Below are 18,602 nucleotides of genomic sequence, written 5' to 3' on the forward strand. Positions count from 1 at the left end.
CGGGGGGGTGATGGGCACTGAGGAGGGCACCTGTTGGGATGAGCACTGGGTGTTGTATGGAAACCAATTTGACAATAAATTTCATATTTAAAAAAAAGAGCGAGACATTGATACCAACCACCAATTTGATACAATTTTCATTGTATCAATACCATGGGTGTTCTATAATAATAAAATAGATAAGAGATCATTTTAGAGGCAAATATAGTGAAGTAGCAGAAATCACCTGCTTGAAAGTGGCCTGCCTTCTGAATCCAGGCTGTATCGACCACTGGGTGAGTTACATTAGGCAACTTATTTAACACCTCGGTATTTCAATTTCCTCATCTGCAAACTGAGATAAAAACAGCACCTACCTCATGGAATTACTGTGAGAATAACATGGATTAAAGGATGTAAACTACTTACAACAGTAGTTTTCCAAAATACTAATGTTCTAGTTGTTACTTTACAACCTCTCTTCCCAGGTAGTTTCTCACTCACTTTTCAGGTTAGATGTCTGGAAGGTCTCTGTCCTTCCTTTCTTCCCTCTTTCCCTTGTCATGTCTCTACACTTTTGCCTCTTCCCTCCTTTTCCTCCATCTCCTTATTCCTCCTCCTCCTCCTTCCTCTTCCATCTTCTCTCTGTACCCCCACCTTGACCTTGGGATGTTTGGAGGGGATTTACATCCAAGAAGTTTGGATAATTAAATGCCTCTTTAAACTCAAGCCTTACTAGTCACTCAAGACTAATTGAATATAAAAGTAAAGACAAACCATACTGATGTAAGATCTGAAGACTAAGCAGTTCTCTGAGTGAAATTATCACTTAAAATGTAAGTGATATCAACAGGTATCGTAAAACTAATGACAAAATAATTTCAGCTCCTGATCCATTTACCACATGTGTACCAGTACAGCCAGCAACTTCATCCTCAGGCCATCCTCTGCTCTATGTCTCTTGCTTGATTATTTTTAACGAGAAAAGCAGTAAACAGATGGGCCCAAATGACTTTGTGGCTAAGTGGTTTATCAATAAAATCTGGTTTAGTCAGACAGTGTGCCGTTTCCGCTTCTCTAGGGAAAGCACAGAGAACATTATAGAATAGTCTTGGATTTTAGTTCAAATGTTCCATAACTCTTATGAGGGGGATTTTTTTCCTCGAAGAATGTTAAATGCAGGGGCATCTGGGTGGCTCAGTCAGTTCAGCATCTGACTCTTGTTTTCAGCTCAGGTCATGATCTCACAGTTGTGAGATTGAGCCCCATGTCATGCTCCATGCTAAATGTGGAGCCTGCTTGAGATTCTCTCTGTCCCTATCTCTGCCCCTCCCCAGCTCTCTCTCTCTGTCTCTCAAAATAAATAAATAAACTTTAAAGAATTTTAAACAGAGAACTAGGTTTTAAAATCACAGAGTATGCATTATACATTTGCTATATTAATATCAGGTTGTTAAACTGGGTGCAGCATCAATTTAATTGCCAGCTTTAGAGAGACCATGTAGGGGGTAAATGATAAATATTAGCTGCCTTGGTTTTCTTCAAATCCAAGACATCATCAATTGTAAGATATTAAGAAATAAAATTAGGACTGCCAGTTGTAAGATGCCATCAAAGGTAACACACAACCATAGTTCAGAGATCCCAAAATGTAAGAAAAATCTGTACCTTGGGATCAATAAAACATATCATTATTAGCTAGTAAGAAATATTTATTGGGGCACCTGAGTGGCTCAGTTGGTTAAGCGTCCAACGCTTGATTTCGGCTTGGGTCATGATCTCACAGTTTGTGAGATTGAGCCCCACATTGAGCTGTCAGCACAGAGCCTGCTTATGACTCTCTCTCTCTCCTTATCTCTCTGTCCCTCCACTACTCATGCTCTTTCTCTCTCTCTCAAAATAAATAAATAAAAAACATTTTTAAAAATCTTAAAAATTTTTTAAAAAAGAAATATTTATTGAGGACCTTCTATTGTCCATAGTTTCAGTGTTAGGAACTATTAGGTAAATAAAAATACTATACATAGTTCCTGACCTTGGGAGATTTAAAGCCCAATTAAAAAAGAAAACACGTGTAAAAAATTAGCTAATGACATGAATTAACTAACAACATGTAAAAGTTACATAAAACATATTACAAAAGCTTATAAACATAGTTGAAGCTTCATTTCCAAAATATAATTCTTCTTACCTTAAAAAATGATGGCTTTAATTTTGGGGATTAGTCAGAAAAGAAAGAATCACGGTATATTTATAATCAAATGCCATAGGTGTTGTGTTATTTTATTTTTGTTTAATACTCAGAGTTAATGTTGAACATTAACAATCCTTTTCAAGTATTTCTGGGCACATACTAATTACAGAAACTAACTCTTATATATAGCTCTACTGAACACATCAAAAATACTGTAGAAAGAAATAAAGGTAAGAGATTGCAACTTGAGTTTAAAAAAATCTCAGATAAATTGCTTCAGTGGTCCAAGTTCGATCTTCAGTTTTCCTGTACTCTCTCATAAACTAATCAGAAAGAGATCAACAAATTTTATTGGAAAATATGGGTGAGGGTATACGAACATCTTCTCAGTCAATAAATATTACTTCTGACTAAATTATTTTTCTAAGAAAACATTAAGACTTAAACTACCTAAATTACTTCTCAGAAGAAAATAGAGTTTGATGCCCTGGGAACTGAGGCCAGAAGCCATCAAATATCAGTTTTAAACAGATTCAATTCAAAACTACATCTATTTGGAAACAGGCAGTTGTATACTGCTGACACAGGTTTATTTTGTGTTCCAGCTTTCAAAAAAGTAATTCTTGTTTTAAATGAAGAAGTTATGCATAGCAAGAATTTAGATTATCCTTCATAGCGCCAACGTGAATAAGATGGATGTGCCAAAAGAGTCAGAGATCACTATTAAACTAAAGGAAAAGAGAACACTGAGCATCATTTATCTCAAGGGCCATTTTCTGTGATTTCTATATGTGAGATGTTGTACCAACTGTGGCAGCAATCACAAAGAAATAAAAACGTATCTCTGTCCAATCTAATCTAATAACAAAGGCATTAAATTAACTCGAATAAGTATATAGTAAAATATAATCAGCATTATAATAGAGTTACAAGCAAAATGCAACAGTACACATCACTTCTGTTGTTGATGTCTTAGAAAGCTTTAGGGAAGCATTGGCATTTTAAACAGATCTTGAAGAATGGGTAGGATTTTAATAACTGGAGTGGAGAGAAAAAATCATTCTGAGCTAAAGGAAAGCAAGGAATGTTTAGGGAGTTGTGCCCTATCAGGAAGTGCGTCTGGTGGAAGATAAGAGAGAAGATGATAAGCAGCTAGACTGGGGAGACTCTTCAAACCCAAGCCAAAGGGCTGGTTTTCAGAAAGGAGGTTTAAGTATCCAAGTTTTGAGTGACCAAGGTTGTGCCTTAGGAAGACTAACTAGACAGCAATGTGCAGGATTGACTGGAGGAGATAGGCTGGAGGTGAACAGATCATTTAGGAAGTTACTGTAATCATCTTAGCAAAAGGTACTGGAAGGAAAAGGCTCAAGTATGAAAAACTTTCTGAAGGAGAAATGATAGGATTAAATGTCAATCAGCTGGGTAGGATTAATCTGATGCTTACAGCATGGGTAACCCAGAGGATAGACAGGAAGTATATAATCAGTGATGTGGGAGCCATAGGAACCCTTGACATTGAACTGTATGTTTTTAAAGGGGAAGGAAAGGTAGTGGTGAATTTTAGAGTATGCAGGTTTTATGGAATTTTGTTATTTGAGCAGAAGGTTCAGAATCGAAAACCATTCAAGATGCCTTCGAGCTCTGTTTTGCCTGACTGTCCATAGAATAGCTATTTATGAACTGCCTGTGGCTGTATTCCATTGGCCTACACATCCACTAAACAAATATTTCGTGGGTGTTTACTGTGTGTCAGTGACTGTTCTAGACAGTTGGGGCAAATCAGTGAACAAAACAGAAAAAAAATTCTTGCTGTCAAGGCACTTCCATTTCAGTAGGAAGTGACAGACAATAAATAACGTACATAAATAAAGAAATGAAGTATATTATGCGTTAGAAATAAAAAAATATAGGGCATAAAAAAAGAGAGAAGACTATGAAATAGAAGGAGTGGTGATTCTGGGCCAGGGCTAGGGATATAGTTTATACGGAGAGATGTCACAAGTCACAGCATTTGAACCATTGTGCAGCGTTAATATCTAAGGATGCTGTTGGGACAATGCTCACTGCATTCCCCAGCTTCCTCTTAATGAAAGCACATGGAAGAGTCATTATGTTTCTATAGACTCCCTGACTCCTCACCACCACCTCACCTAACTGATCCCATTTCTCTCTTGGCACTAATGACCATAAAGCTGAAAGCTAAATTTGTGATCTTCCTCCAAAACATGCATGGAGCCTCATGGCATTTTTTTGCACTTGTTTTTATACTTTGTTTCCCTACTGCCTTGACTTTTTCACATACTTTTATCTTCTTGTGTATCTATCTATCTATCTATCTATCTATCTATCTATCTACCTACCTACCTACCTATCTATCTATTTAGAGAGACACACAGAAAGAGAATGAGCCAGGTAGGGGCAGAGAGAGAAGCGGGAACAATGGATTCGAAGCTGGCTCTGTGCTGACAGCAGAGAGACGGATAACAGGGCTCAAACTCACGAACCATGAGATCATGACCTGAGCTGAAGTTGGATGCTTTAACCAACTGAGCCATCCAGGTGCGCCATATTTTTGTCAGCTAAAATCCAATCTAGATTTTATCTTAAAGTATAAAGAAATATGCAAAATTAAACTACTAAAGTTGCCTTTTTTATGGTTTTGAAGTCTTTTTGATACCAAAATTCGTGGCTTTAATTAAGGTCAACCTCGTTGAAATACTACATTTAAATACTTACCCTATATGTAATCCCATGAGAGGTAGATTTGCCTTCCCTACAGTCACAGACACTTTGGGTACTTACATGAAATTCACGCAGCCAGTGCCAGCAGGTGGGGCAATCCAGACGAAGCTGAGGTTGGTTGTGGGCAGATGACTCACATGAGACGCCACCACGCTGCACATAAACTGGTTACCAAACTGGTGGTCAGACATGATTCCTGAGAGACAGAAAGGAAGGGAAGCTGTCATAAAGACAAATAAAACAAAGTCTTTCTTACCATGGCACTAACAAGAGTTTCTGGACCCTTTTCTTTCATGTTGAGATTCATCATGCTGTTTGACTTTCCTGTAAGCTTTGCAACTTTCCACATTTTGTTGTTAGAAGGATATTCATCATTTAAACCATTTTTGTTAAGGAGTAATCTACTAATTTCATTGCTATTGTATTTTCTTTGCTTTGATTTTATGGACTGGTCTTAGTCCATCACCAAAGACCACCAGGACCACACCTATAATATGACAAGGTTGGATTTATTGGAAGCATTTACAGCAAATGAGACCAAATATTCTTGGAAACTGGGAAGTACCTCAGTAAGAGCATGTTAGCAAAGGCTTGTTAAAACATTTGTACTTGTGTTAAGTTATTTAAGAGAGTAGGGTGATCTATCTGTCCTGGGAATTTCCTGATTTTAGTTCTGAAAGTCCTGCATCCTGGGATTCCCTAATCTTGCTGGGGAGGTTACAGGGTTAGGTAGGTTTGCTTCTGGATTTGGTGTTATCAGAAAGTGGGACAATTTTATCACTGAGTATCTTAATAATTTTTATCTGGGAGATATGAGGAATGGCTTAGGCCAAAGTTGTGACTGATAAAAAAGCAACACAGTCATGTTAGCATAGAGAGAGAGATGGTCATTTTTGTGATTTGCACCGTGTTCTTGATTTTGCCTGTGTTCAGACATGATTACAAAGTGGTCTGGGTTTTGGCTCAAGCCATCAGTTTCAAGGTGGCCTTGTCCTATATTGATATTCTGTAAAACTGCTTACATTCCACATGAGAGTACCATGACTGAGCTGTGGGCACCAGGTCAGCTCCCAGCGGAACTATCAGGGGATGCTTTTTTTTTTTTTTTAAATAAGATGATTTATTTTATGTTTACCTCAGATATAAAATATTAACCAGTAACTCAATAATAACAAAATAAACTCAATTTTTTAAAAATAGGCAAAAGACACGAATAGACACCTCACCAAAAGATACACAGATGGCAAATACATGAAAAGATGTTCAACATTCTATGCTATGACAGCATGGCAAAGTAAAACAACAACGAAATGCCAATTCACTATTACATGGCCACAGTGCAAAACACTGACAACACCAAATGCTGGTGAGGATGTGGAACAACAGGAACTCTTATTCACTGCTGGTGAGAATGCAAAACGGTACAGCCACTCTGGAAGACACTTTGGCATTTTCTTACAAAAATAAACATACTCTTACCATATGATCCAGCAATCATGCTCCATGGTATTTACCCAAATAAATGAAAGATTTCTGTCCACACAAAAACCTGCACATGGATGTATACAGCAGTCTTACTCATCATTGTCAAAGCTTGAAAGCAACCAAGATATCCTTCAATAAGTGAATGGAAAAATAAATTGTGGTACATCCAAACAATAGAGTATTATTCAGGGCTAAAAGGAGATGAGCTATCAAGCCATGAAAAGGCATGGATAAGTAAATGCAGTCTGCTAAATGAAAGAGGCCGATCTGGAAAGGCTACATACTATATGATTCCAACAATATGACCCTCTGGCAAAGGCAAAACTATGGAGACAGTAAAAAGATCACTAGTTTCCAGGGGTTAGGAGGGAGGCAAAGATTAACAGGTGGAACATAAAGGATTTTTAGGGCAGTGAAACTATTCCATTTAATAGTGGATACATGTCATTATATATTTGCTAAAACACATAGAATGTCCAACACTAAGAGTGAATCCTAATGTAAACTACAGGACTTTGAGTGGTAATGCTGTGTCAGCGTAGGTTAATCTGTTGTAACAAATACATCACTGTAGTGCAGGATGTAGCCAATAGTAGAGAGTTGGGGGGGGTGAGTGGGGGTACATGGGAAATGCCTGTACTTTCCATTCAATTTTGCTGTGACCTAAACGTGCTCTAAAAACAAAGTTCATTAATAAAAATATGAATAAAAACATTTCCAGGAAGGAGCAATTAAGTAAAAATTCATTTCCTGGGTATGTGAACTTAGGTGAATGACTTACTCTATCTGAGACCCAGTTTTCTTGCCTATAAAATGGAAATACCATGTCCCCTCCACCATAAAGTTATTGTGGGAATTAAATGATCCAATACACATGGAAGCATCTAATACAGTGCTCCATGTAGGAAGGTGCCCTTCCTACATGTCATCCTAATAGTTCATACATTCCTCATCATAGCACTTGACCATCTTTCCAAGGAGTCTGTGGGGAACTACATTTTTAATTTTTATATTCCAAGCAAGTATCACAATGCCTGATACATCACAGATATTCAATAAATATTGTTCTCAATAAATACAAGAATGACTTAACTTAAAAAATTAAAAAACAACAGAAATTATATCTCATATGTTATATTACCTAGTGAAAAAGAATCTTCTAGAATAGAAGTATAGGTCATATTGGACAAAGCAACAGAAAAACAGGTCTATATATTTTGACATATTCCAGTGATGCCCTTTTTCACATTCAAGTTTTTATTTTTTCAAGCTACGTCTTGAGGCAAAATTCATCAAGTCAGAAACCACAAGGTTAGGGAGGATAAGAGACTTCCCAGGGAAATCACAGAGTGCCACAGGCCATGACTCAGGAACTGCCACTCCACTCTGGTTGGGCATAAAGCAGAAATTCTGTGTGTGTGGAAAATGACACAGCTACAGGAGTCAGCCTGACCAAAAAGGAAAACAAAAGTTCCAGCCACAATCATGTGGGAAGGGAAATGAATCAAACAAAATAAGGCCTCAGGATTTCACAGCCTTGGTAACCGGATTCATATTCAAAATCCCCCCATTCTTCAAAACCCCTCCTAGAAAGTGAGTCAATGCCTAGACTGCATACTACTACATGACAACTTGTAAAAGTAGCTATATTGCTGTTGTTACATCATCCCCTGCTCTGAGTAAATACGCCACAGAACAACATTCTTGCAATCCAACAGTCTGGCACAGCAGTTCCCCAACATGGCTGCACAGTGGCACTATCTGAAGCAATGGAATAAATTCTGGTTCCTAGAGATTCTGAGTCAACTGGTTTGGGATAAAGCCTGGGTTTTAGGAGTTTCAGAAGCTCACCAAGCAATTCCAATGTGTAGCCAAGAAAATGTTGAAAATGTGTCTTAGTAAAATGTTGTCCAGGCCTCAGGGCTTAGAATAATATGGACATGGTACCAATATACAGTTTGGAAGTATCCAGCAGTGACTGACACAATGGCCCTGAGAGTAATGCAAAATATCCCATCCTTTACCCACTACTGTTAGAACCACCCAAACATGTATTCTGGGGCCTTTTTATGTATCTTCACATACTATGAGTGTGCTGTGCTCTTTACTTTTTTAATAAAGAGCACTAGCATATTATACTGTTACCATATTTTATTTAGTTTTACTTTTTAATTGGAGTATAATTAACATACAATGTTAGTTTCAGGTGTACAATATAATGATTCAATAATTCTGTACATTACTCCATGCTTATCGTAAGTGTACTTTTAATCCCCTTTTATGTTTCACCTACCCCCCTCCACCTCCCCTCTGGCAACCATCAGTTTGTCTTTTGTATGTAAGAGTCTATGTTTTTTATCTCTTTTTCTCTTTGTTTATCCATTTGTTTTGTTTCTTAAATTCCACATAAGAGTGGAACCATATGGTATTTGTCTTTCTCTGTTGGACTTATTTCACTTAGCATTATAACCTCTAAGTCCACCTATGTTGTTGCAAATGGCAAGATCTCCGTTCTTTTATGGCTAACATTCTACTTTGTGTGTGTGTGTGTGTGAGTGTGTGTGTGTATATGCACACACACACACACACACACACACCACATCTTCTTTACCCATTCATCTGTGGATGGACATTTGGGTTACCACATTTTAATTGGCATTTTCTTTGAAAATATGTAAGGGTTGGCAGAGTTACAACGATTAGAAAACATCTTAATATCAACCAGCAGAAAAAAACAGTATTTACAGTATACAGTATACAGTATATCTGTTTTGGATTAAACACTCTGTTAGGCTCTGTGGAGGTACCTAGAAAACATGTAGGACATAATCCCTATCTTGAAATGACTAGAGCTGGAAAAAGAAAACTGGAGCAAACTGACATTGTAAATAAAACATCTGGAAAATAAGTGCTGAATGAGTGGTATTTGTGAAAATTACAAAATAGGAGAAGAGTGATTAATAAAGACAATTATAATAGTGATTATAATAATTCTTATTAAGCACTTACTATGGCCTGCTGCTTTTGTGTTTCGTGAATATGAACTTATTTGAGGCTCTTCAACCCTATGAAGTAGGTGCTGTTATCTTCTCTTTACCTATTAGGACCCTGAGACAATGGAGATAAAGGAACTTGCTCGTGCTCAAAGAGAAAGTGGATAGGATAGCCTGAATCCAAACCAGTGCCCCTGCTATCCAGTCAGATATTAAAGAGGGAGGCTGGAGCTGAGTCTTGAGAGAAAAGCCAAGATTTCCCATATCTGTTTTTATTTACACGAGGCAGCAGGGAATAACCAAGAGACTATCCCCTCACTCTGCCATGCACTGCTGCATGACCTTGTCAGGGAACCCCTTCTCAAGCTTCAGTTCTGACATCTGTAAACTGCTGGTCCATGATCACTAAGAACCCCTCCAGTTCCATGGCTCTCTGAGTACAATCTAAATAACCAGAAGAAAGATGGGAGGACATCTCACAAAGGCAGACACAATGAGCAGCGGTGTAAATATAAAATGAGAACCAGGAGAATGAGCAGTCAGACTCAGCTTCCAGGGATCTATGAAACACAATTTACTGCATCCGCCACAGTGATCTTCTTAATGGCTTGTGTCATGAAAGACATATGCCATCTAATTAATGTATGTGATTTGGGAACCTATTCCTGGGATAACTATAATTTGAATTTGATAATGAATTTAAATTTACGATGGTGCTTTCCCTGCTGCATGCTGGATAATGGGATACATACTGAGTTTTTAATATGACTTGAAAAAGGAAAAACAGGATCTATAATAGAAATTAATTACATGTATCTCAGGGAGATATATACTTATTAAATGTGTATGTGTGTACTGTAGCAATACTAAAGATTTTATGTTCATTGTTGTGGTTATGTGTAAATTCTTATCCAAAAAATGTTCATGGGGAACTTCTTCCTCAGAGATAAAAAGCTGTACTTTTCCAAGTATACTATGGACTATGAGAGAAAATCAGCACTTCAAGAAGTATGGCTCTCCCGATCTATCTTTGGGCAAAGAAAGTAAAGCATAATTTCAAACTCTGAAGTTCTACAAGATGGGTAACTTGTCTAGAAAAATTTTAAAGCATCCATGTTATGAACACATTTTCCTTTTGAATACTGTGTATATACACTTGAACAATATAGAATATTTCCAATCTAGCTGTAATTTCTATATTAAGAAACAGTCAATATAACTCTTTGACATAGTATGGGTGTTTTATTATTATTTTTTTTTATTTTTTCAACGTTTATTTATTTTTGGGACAGAGAGAGACAGAGCATGAACGGGGGAGGGGCAGAGAGAGAGGGAGACACAGAATCGGAAACAGGCTCCAGGCTCTGAGCCATCAGCCCAGAGCCCGACGCGGGGCTCGAACTCACGGACCGCGAGATCGTGACCTGGCTGAAGTCGGACGCTTAACCGACTGCACCACCCAGGCGCCCCTTAATATTTGTCTTAATTGAAGTTGTGGTTGAAGGATACAAATCTGTATCACAGCTTCCTTTATCCACATTATACTTCTGCAAGATTAGGCTCACGGTGTCTTTAATTGTTCTAAAGTTGCTTCCATGATTCCTTTTAAGACAGTGATACACATTACTTTGCCTTCTGGGATGTCATTTTCCTTGACAAGTCTTCAGTTATTTTAAGTTTGTGACTAAACCTTGTATGAACTCCATTTTCCCACAGGAATACTTTTCTATGCTTTTAATGTGCACACCTTGGATCTTCAGAACTGTAACTAAAATTTCTATGATCTCCCCATCTCTAAAATAAAATGTACAGATTCTCATAAAAATGTAGGCTATTCACTTCCAGGAAACACACTGAAGACTTTATTACCCCAAATAACCAATGTAGTAGGAAAATGACACATTCTTTTTGGGTTTATTCTGTATTTTATAGATTAAAGATGTGGATCACTCAAATCTGTTTAGTTTGTAATTTGCCATGGTTAGTGCTAAAGTGGGTAGAAACATATCCTGGTTTATTTTTCATGGTTTCCAGAACTGAGATATCTGTGGATGAGATATTTCCAAAGAAAGGGCAAGTACATTAATATTATAGATCTTTGTTTGTGGAAAATGTAACTTTTATACATAAAATGATGAAAATTTAAAATAAATATTATTTTATCATTTCAAACACTTCCAGAAAATATGGTAGAATTTTTTATCAGGGAGTTTTAGTAATTTATTAACATGTCTACATAAGAAGTGGAAGATAAGACAAATATTTAAGGTGATTACTATTTGCTTTTATTTTTATCATTTGCTCTTTTCTTAAAAGGGGTATCTAAAGTCTTCCATCATGTAATAAAAAAAATAGACCCTTCTGCAAATCTAGTTTGGAGAGTTAGTGTTATATTGTAAGTGAATAGAGAAAATGAATTATAGAGTTCCTTTTAGTCATTTTTTAAATCTTTTCATTTGATTTAAATACAAGTAACTCTTTACTTACAGAATTTGACTTGTCTATTATTTGCCTTCTTTGCTAGGTCAATGTACTCAAATATTTCAACAAAGCCAAACACGATATTATATGGTAATATAATTTACATGGTAAAAAGTAATCACAGAACTTTCTGGAAACATCCTTATTGCACCTTATCTGTGAAGCACCAGTCTGATGAAAATGGATATGAAAAGAATAGCTCTTAAATAGTGCTTCTAGATAATGAATAGTCTGTGCACACATGCTCACACATATACACTGGGTATGTTTAATTTTTAAAACATTGATTTAAAGGCATCTGGTCTCATATTTAAGTCTAGAAGCAAAAAGCACTAAAACCTTTAAAATCATTCTGAAATTGTACACCTATCAGCGTAAGTCAGAAATGTATGAGGATTCATGCTATTTACACACCTTTTGTCAGCTGTATAAAAAGATCTTATTCCATGTCAACCCAATTCTTTCCTCACTCATTGCAATTACAAAAAAAAATGAGAATTACTGCTGCTGCCTTCCCTCTCTGTTCCTCTCCCAGCACTACCATTTAGCAAATGCCTTCTCTGTGCCAAGTGTTTTATCCATATTATTACCTTACTACTGTTGGAGGGGCAGTAGACAGGAAAGGTTGACAGCACAGACCCTGGAGGCAGTCTGCCTGGGTTCAGATCCTTGCTCCACTACCAAGGAGCTATGGAATTGGGGCAGGGTACTCAAAAACTCTGTTCCTCAGTTTCCTCTCCAGGAAAATAGAGATGGTAATAATAGGGTGGCTGTGAAGATTAAATGAGTGCACAGCACATAGTTAGCACTATATATGCTAAATATTATCATTGCCATTTTAGAGACAGAATTATCAAGAAACAGTGATCTTAAGTGATTTGTAAGGATAACAGAACTAATAAATGACACTTGAACACATCTTATTTTTATTTTTATTTTTTATTATAAATTTATTGTCAAATTGGTTTCCATACAACACCCAGTGCTCATCCCAACAGGTGCCCTCCTCAATGCCCATCACCCACCCTCCCCTCCCTCCCACCCCCCATCAACCCTCAGTTTATTCTCAGTTTTTAAGAGTCTCTTATGGTTTGGCTCCCTCCCTCTCTAACTTTTTTTTCCTTCCCCTCCCCCATGGTCTTCTGTTAAGTTTCTCAGGATCCACATAAGAGTGAAAACATCTTTTATCTCACACTGGCTTCTTCCCTACCTATATCCTTAAGTGGGAGTACCTCACTTCTGGGGCAGACTCCTGTCCTGATCCAAAAGAAATCCTGTCCAAATCCAGTGATGGAGAGCAAACCACCTAAGAGTAAGCAGGAAGAGGACTCCCTCCTCTAAGTACAAACTCAGGTCCTCCTCCTCCTCCACCCCCTGTCCAAACACCTTAATTTCTTTAAAAATTTTTTTTAAATATTTATTTACTTTTGAGAGAGAGAAAGAGAGGGAGAGAGAGAGAGAGAACGAGCAGGGGAGGGGCAAAGAGACAGACACTGAATCTGAAGCAGGCTCTAGGCTCTGAGCTGTCAGCACTGAGCCCAACGCAGGGCTAGAACTCATGAAATGTGAGATCATGATCTGAGCTAAAGCTGGACACTTAATCGACTGAGCCATGCAGGCACCCCCAAAACACCTTAATTTCTCATCAGATAGTTACTGGATACTCTTTGTCCTCTTGGTAGACACATCTCTGAGTTGAATATGATGTGAGACATCTTTAGGTCAAAAGTGCTCCCCTAAAGGGCAAAGCCATGCAGTTATACTTAGGTCTATGTGGCCACTGCATTTGACAGAGTAGCAACCTTTCCAATGAGCTATGTAAAAGTTGGCATTAACCGAAGTTCTCTGATCCATCCACTGGTTCACAGTATACCCTCTGCTACCTTTCCTCCTAACACTGCATACAACCCCACCCCCTCATTAACAGTTGCTTGGTGGCAGTTAATCACTACATATTGTCTGCTCCTAGCTTTTCCAAGCTAACTGCACCACACTGGCTACCTGTCCAGAACTATATTTTGCCTCACACTCTGGTGCCTGCTTCGCTGAATTGTCCTGGTGTGTGTAGGATTCATAGTACAACTTCCAGGCTAGAAGTCAGATTTAACACATTTGCAGGCCAGAAAAATCCAGAAAGGAAGAGGCTTTAAAGACATAAACCTCAGTCAATGAAGGAGGCTGAAAAGAGCCTCAGCAAGGCTTTCTTTAAAAAACAAAACATCTGGAGCGCCTGGGTGGCTCAGTCGGGTAAGCGTCCAACTTCGGCTCAGGTCATGATCTCACAGTCTGTGAGTTCAAGCCCCGTGTAGGGCTCTGTGCTGACAGCTCGGAGCCTGGAGCCTGCTTCCAATTCTGTCTCCCTCTCTCTCTGCCCCTCCCCTGCTCATGCTCTGTCTCTCTGTCTCAGAAATAAACATTAAAAAACAAGACATCTTGCATAACTGAAACATTATACCCATTGAATAGCAACTCTCCATTTTCCCTTCACCCCCAGCCCCTGGCAACCAACATTCATTCTATTCTCTGCTTCTATGAATTTGACTATTTTAGATACCCCATATAAACAGAATCATGCAGGATTTGTCCTTCGGTAACTGGTTTATTTCACTTGGTTAGGTTCATCTATGTTGTCACATATGGCAGGATTTCCTTCTTTTTAAAGGCTGAATAATACTCCATAGTAAGTATATACTACATTTTCTTTACCCATTCATCCATTGATGGGCATTTAGGTTGTTTCCATACCTTGGCTATTGTGAACAGTGCTGTAGTGAACATGAAAGTACAGATATTTCTTCAAGATTCTGATTTCAATTCTTCTGGATATCTACCCCTAAGTGGAATTGCTGGATCATATGTTATTTCTATTTTTAATTTTTTGAGGAATCTTCATTGTTTTCCATAGTGCCTATACCTTTCTGTATTCCTACCAATACTGCATAGGAGTTGCCATTTACCCACATCCTTGCCAACACACCTTTTTTTATAATAGCCATCCCAACAATTGTGAGATGATATTTCACTGTATTTTTTATTTGGATTTCTCTTATGATTAGTGATGTTGACCATCTTTTCATATACCTACTGGCTATTTGTACATCTTTGGAGAAATGTCTGTTTAAGTTCTTTGTCCATTTTTTATCAGGTATTTGTTTTTATACTGTTGAGTTGTAGGAGTTGCTGTTCAACAGATATAAAGTTTCAGTTATGCAAGATGAATAAGTTGTAGAGTTCTGCTATACAACATTGTGTTATAGTTAGCAATATTGTACATATAAAAATTTGTTGAGAGCTGGGGCACCTGGGTTGTTCACTCTGCTGAGCAGCCAACTCTTGATTTCGGCTCAGGTCATGATCTCACAGTTGGTGAGACCAAGTCCCATATCAAGCTCCATCTGAGAGCACGGAGCCTGCTTGGGATTCTCCTCTCCTTTCTTTCTGCCCCTCCTCCTGCTTGTGCTCTCTCTCCCTCTCTCTCTCAAAATAAGTAAATATTAAAAAACTGTTGAGAGTAGATCTTATGTTAAGTGCCCTTACTATAACAAACAAATGAATAAATAGATAAGAAAAAATTAAGAAAAAAACAAAACTATAGACTGTTACAGACTATAACTCCAAGCCCTATAAGCCACCTACAGGATTCTCAAACCTCTCTCTCCTCCTCTTTCCTCACTGCCAAAGAATTGCTCAGCTAATTGCATTAGGTAGTTTAATGCAATACCAGAATTACTCTCCAGCATCCTGGTTCAAAACTCTGCTTATCCTAGTTTGTAAAAGGTGGAGGAGAAGAAGGGGAAGACTCTGGACAGAAAAATAACACCTAACATTTTCTGAGTATTTAACGATGCAGGTAAAGTTCTGAGTATTTTGCAAAGATTAACTCACTTATTCATTAAAAATCCTAAGAAGCATTATTATTACTCCCATTTTGTAGATGAGGAAACTAAGGCTTGAAGAGGTTAAATAAGTTGTCCAAAGTCACTAGTCTCTACAGGGACCACTTGAGACCCAGCCCTGTCACTTATTAGTGGTGCGATCTTAAGCAAGGTAACTTAAACTCCCTAAGTCTTATCATCATTATTTATGTAGATAATAATAAGATACACTTAATAGAACCATGTAAATGGTTAAGTAATAATTCATTCTGTGAGAATTAAATGCTAAAGTGTCTATAAACCGACTATGGGAGTGCTCATTAAAGGTTGAAATTTTATTTGCAGATTTAAGAACATATCCCAGTCCTTCTCTGTTTCTACCACATTCACAGAAAATTCCCCTTTAAATAAATAAGTGATCTGCAGACTGATCACCCAGACTAAGCATGAAGCCCAGGCCAAATATAAACAAGGGTCATGACAACCCTTGGCTAATCCGAGAAAGCTTCTATATGAAAAACAGGATCTGATTATCTTAACTGTACCTCCAGATTGGCTGATCTAAAAGAATTATCTCTAGTAAAGCTATCTCTAAATAACTAGAGACTGGTGGCATATAGAAATAGCTCCAGGTCAAAGTGCTTTATCAAATATTTTATCAGTGTTTAAGTGAATAACCCAGTCTTCTGGCTTTAAATGCCCAACATCTTTTTTTTATTTTATTTTATTTTATTTTATTTTTTTTAATTTTTTTTTCAACGTTTTTATTTATTTTTGGGACAGAGAGAGACACAGCATGAACGGGGGAGGGGCAGAGAGAGAGGGAGACACAGAATCGGAAACAGGCTCCAGGCTCTGAGCCATCAGCCCAGAGCCTGACGCGGGGCTCGAACTCACGGAGTGCGAGATCGTGACCTGGCTGAAGTCGGACGCTTAACTGACTGCGCCACCCAGGCGCCCCTTAAATGCCCAACATCTTAAAGGAACAGTGAATCCTCCTCCCTTTTCCCCTCTTGTGACCATCATAGCTCATATTGTCATGGTAATATCTGTGAGTTGATCCTGTTTCCAATTTAGTCTATGACAGTGTGTTTCAACCTTTCTGTTTTGTTTCATTATTCCTCCAAGAAGCCTTTTTAGGGATTTGCCTCAAATTGTCCCTATCCTGTGAAATTTTATATAAAATATAATGTCATCGAAGCCCTACTCTCAGTTGCAAACCACAGAATACAATCTACCTAATTAAAGGAATTTTGAGTGATATTAGGTAGCTTCCCTGGGAGATACAGAAAAATAAACTTGGATGCTGTACAGCAAGGAGTGATGTCCATAGGACCGGTCCAACATAACACAACAGTTGCCACTGCCCATTCCTTGACATCAACCATATTTGGACTAAAATAACAGAACATTCAACTCAACTATACCAAAAAATATATAAGAACTTTTCATGACTGCATGTGATTGAATATGGATTTCCCCACGCTCAGTCCCCAGCTCACATGCACTCTTTTATATCCAAATCTCATGAGGGCGGGTCTGGATAGTAGGAGGAAACTACGTTATACACCTTCACCTCTAGAAAGGAAGTGCAGGAGTTCTATTTTGGAATGGTGGTGTTCACAATGTGGGAAACTTTATAAAAATGTTGGATAATTATAAATGGTATAGGTCTACTACAGAGGTCAAGTTCAAAGTCTATATAAAATTCTGGGTTTTTTTTTAAATCTAAAAATAGCCAAAATAACTGATAGCCTTAAACAAACATGACTTTTAGGACTATGTCCATGAACATTGAGTTCTTTATCCTTTACCCTGAGTGGGGATTCTGCCAAAGGAAACAAATTGCTTATAGCAGTCAATCTATTTGATGGAAAGGAGCAAAGGCTCCGTATACCCTTCCTAACAGATTTCCCAAGGAGTCACATCAGAACAGATAATGGGCCTCTATTTTCTGACTCCAGATGGTATAAATGTTTAATAAATGGCAGAGATCCTTTTCACAATCAGAGTTCCTGCTAAAGGAGGAACATTAATGAGGTAGCATAATATTTATTATCTCAGTTAAGGAACACCATCTATCTAGTCTTAGAATTATTACCTACCTCTGTCCCCACCCCAGTCAATCAATAAGGAAGTCCTTCTGATGTCACTTCAAAAACATTTCAGGGGCGCCTGGGTGGCGCAGTCGGTTAAGCGTCCGACTTCAGCCAGGTCACGATCTCGCGGTCCCTGAGTTCGAGCCCCGCGTCAGGCTCTGGGCTGATGGCTCAGAGCCTGGAGCCTGTTTCCGATTCTGTGTCTCCCTCTCTCTCTGCCCCTCCCCCGTTCATGCTCTGTCCCAAAAATAAATAAACGTTGAAAAAAAAAATTAAAAAAACAAAACAAAACATTTCAATCTGCCCCTCTTGCCTATCCTTCCTCCTATGCCTTATTTCAGGCTTTCATTATCTCTTTTTTGACCAGTACCAACAATTCCCTAATTTTTGTCTCTTTCGAGTTCAGTTTTGCTTCCTCAGGCTCATTCTCAGTATTTTTACCTTTCTAAAATGCAAATCTGATTTCATCATTCCACTGATTTAAATCCTTCAATGGCAATCCATATTTACAGAAGTAGGCCTAAGTTCTGCAACATGACATTCTGTCATCTATCTCTCTGGACTCATTTATCATGACCCTTATTCAAACTTCACATTCCATCATGACAAAACTATATACAGCTATGTATACACACCTCTGGTTTTGCACTTGTTCTCTCTGCCTATACCAGAGGTCAGCAAACTATGCCTCATGGGTCAAATCTGGGCCATAGCCTGTGGTTGTATTACTACTGAGCTAAGAATGAGCTTTTAT

General features: G+C 38.0%; 1 protein-coding gene across 3 annotated transcripts in view; it reads right to left on the reverse strand.

Annotated features, from left to right (window-relative positions):
• Positions 1-18,602, reverse strand: part of RELN (reelin) — a 532,794-nt gene that overhangs the window by 373,642 nt on the left and 140,550 nt on the right. For all 3 annotated transcript variants that reach the window (XM_040472867.1, XM_040472866.1, XM_040472865.1), the window contains exon 3: positions 4,976-5,111. In XM_040472867.1, the coding sequence (XP_040328801.1) occupies positions 4,976-5,111 (136 nt within the window). The remainder of the gene's footprint in view (positions 1-4,975; positions 5,112-18,602) is intronic.

This window comes from Herpailurus yagouaroundi, unplaced genomic scaffold (genome assembly GCF_014898765.1).
Source record: "Herpailurus yagouaroundi ecotype Mexico unplaced genomic scaffold, PumYag 100, whole genome shotgun sequence".
Classification (NCBI taxonomy): Eukaryota; Metazoa; Chordata; class Mammalia; order Carnivora; family Felidae; genus Herpailurus; species Herpailurus yagouaroundi.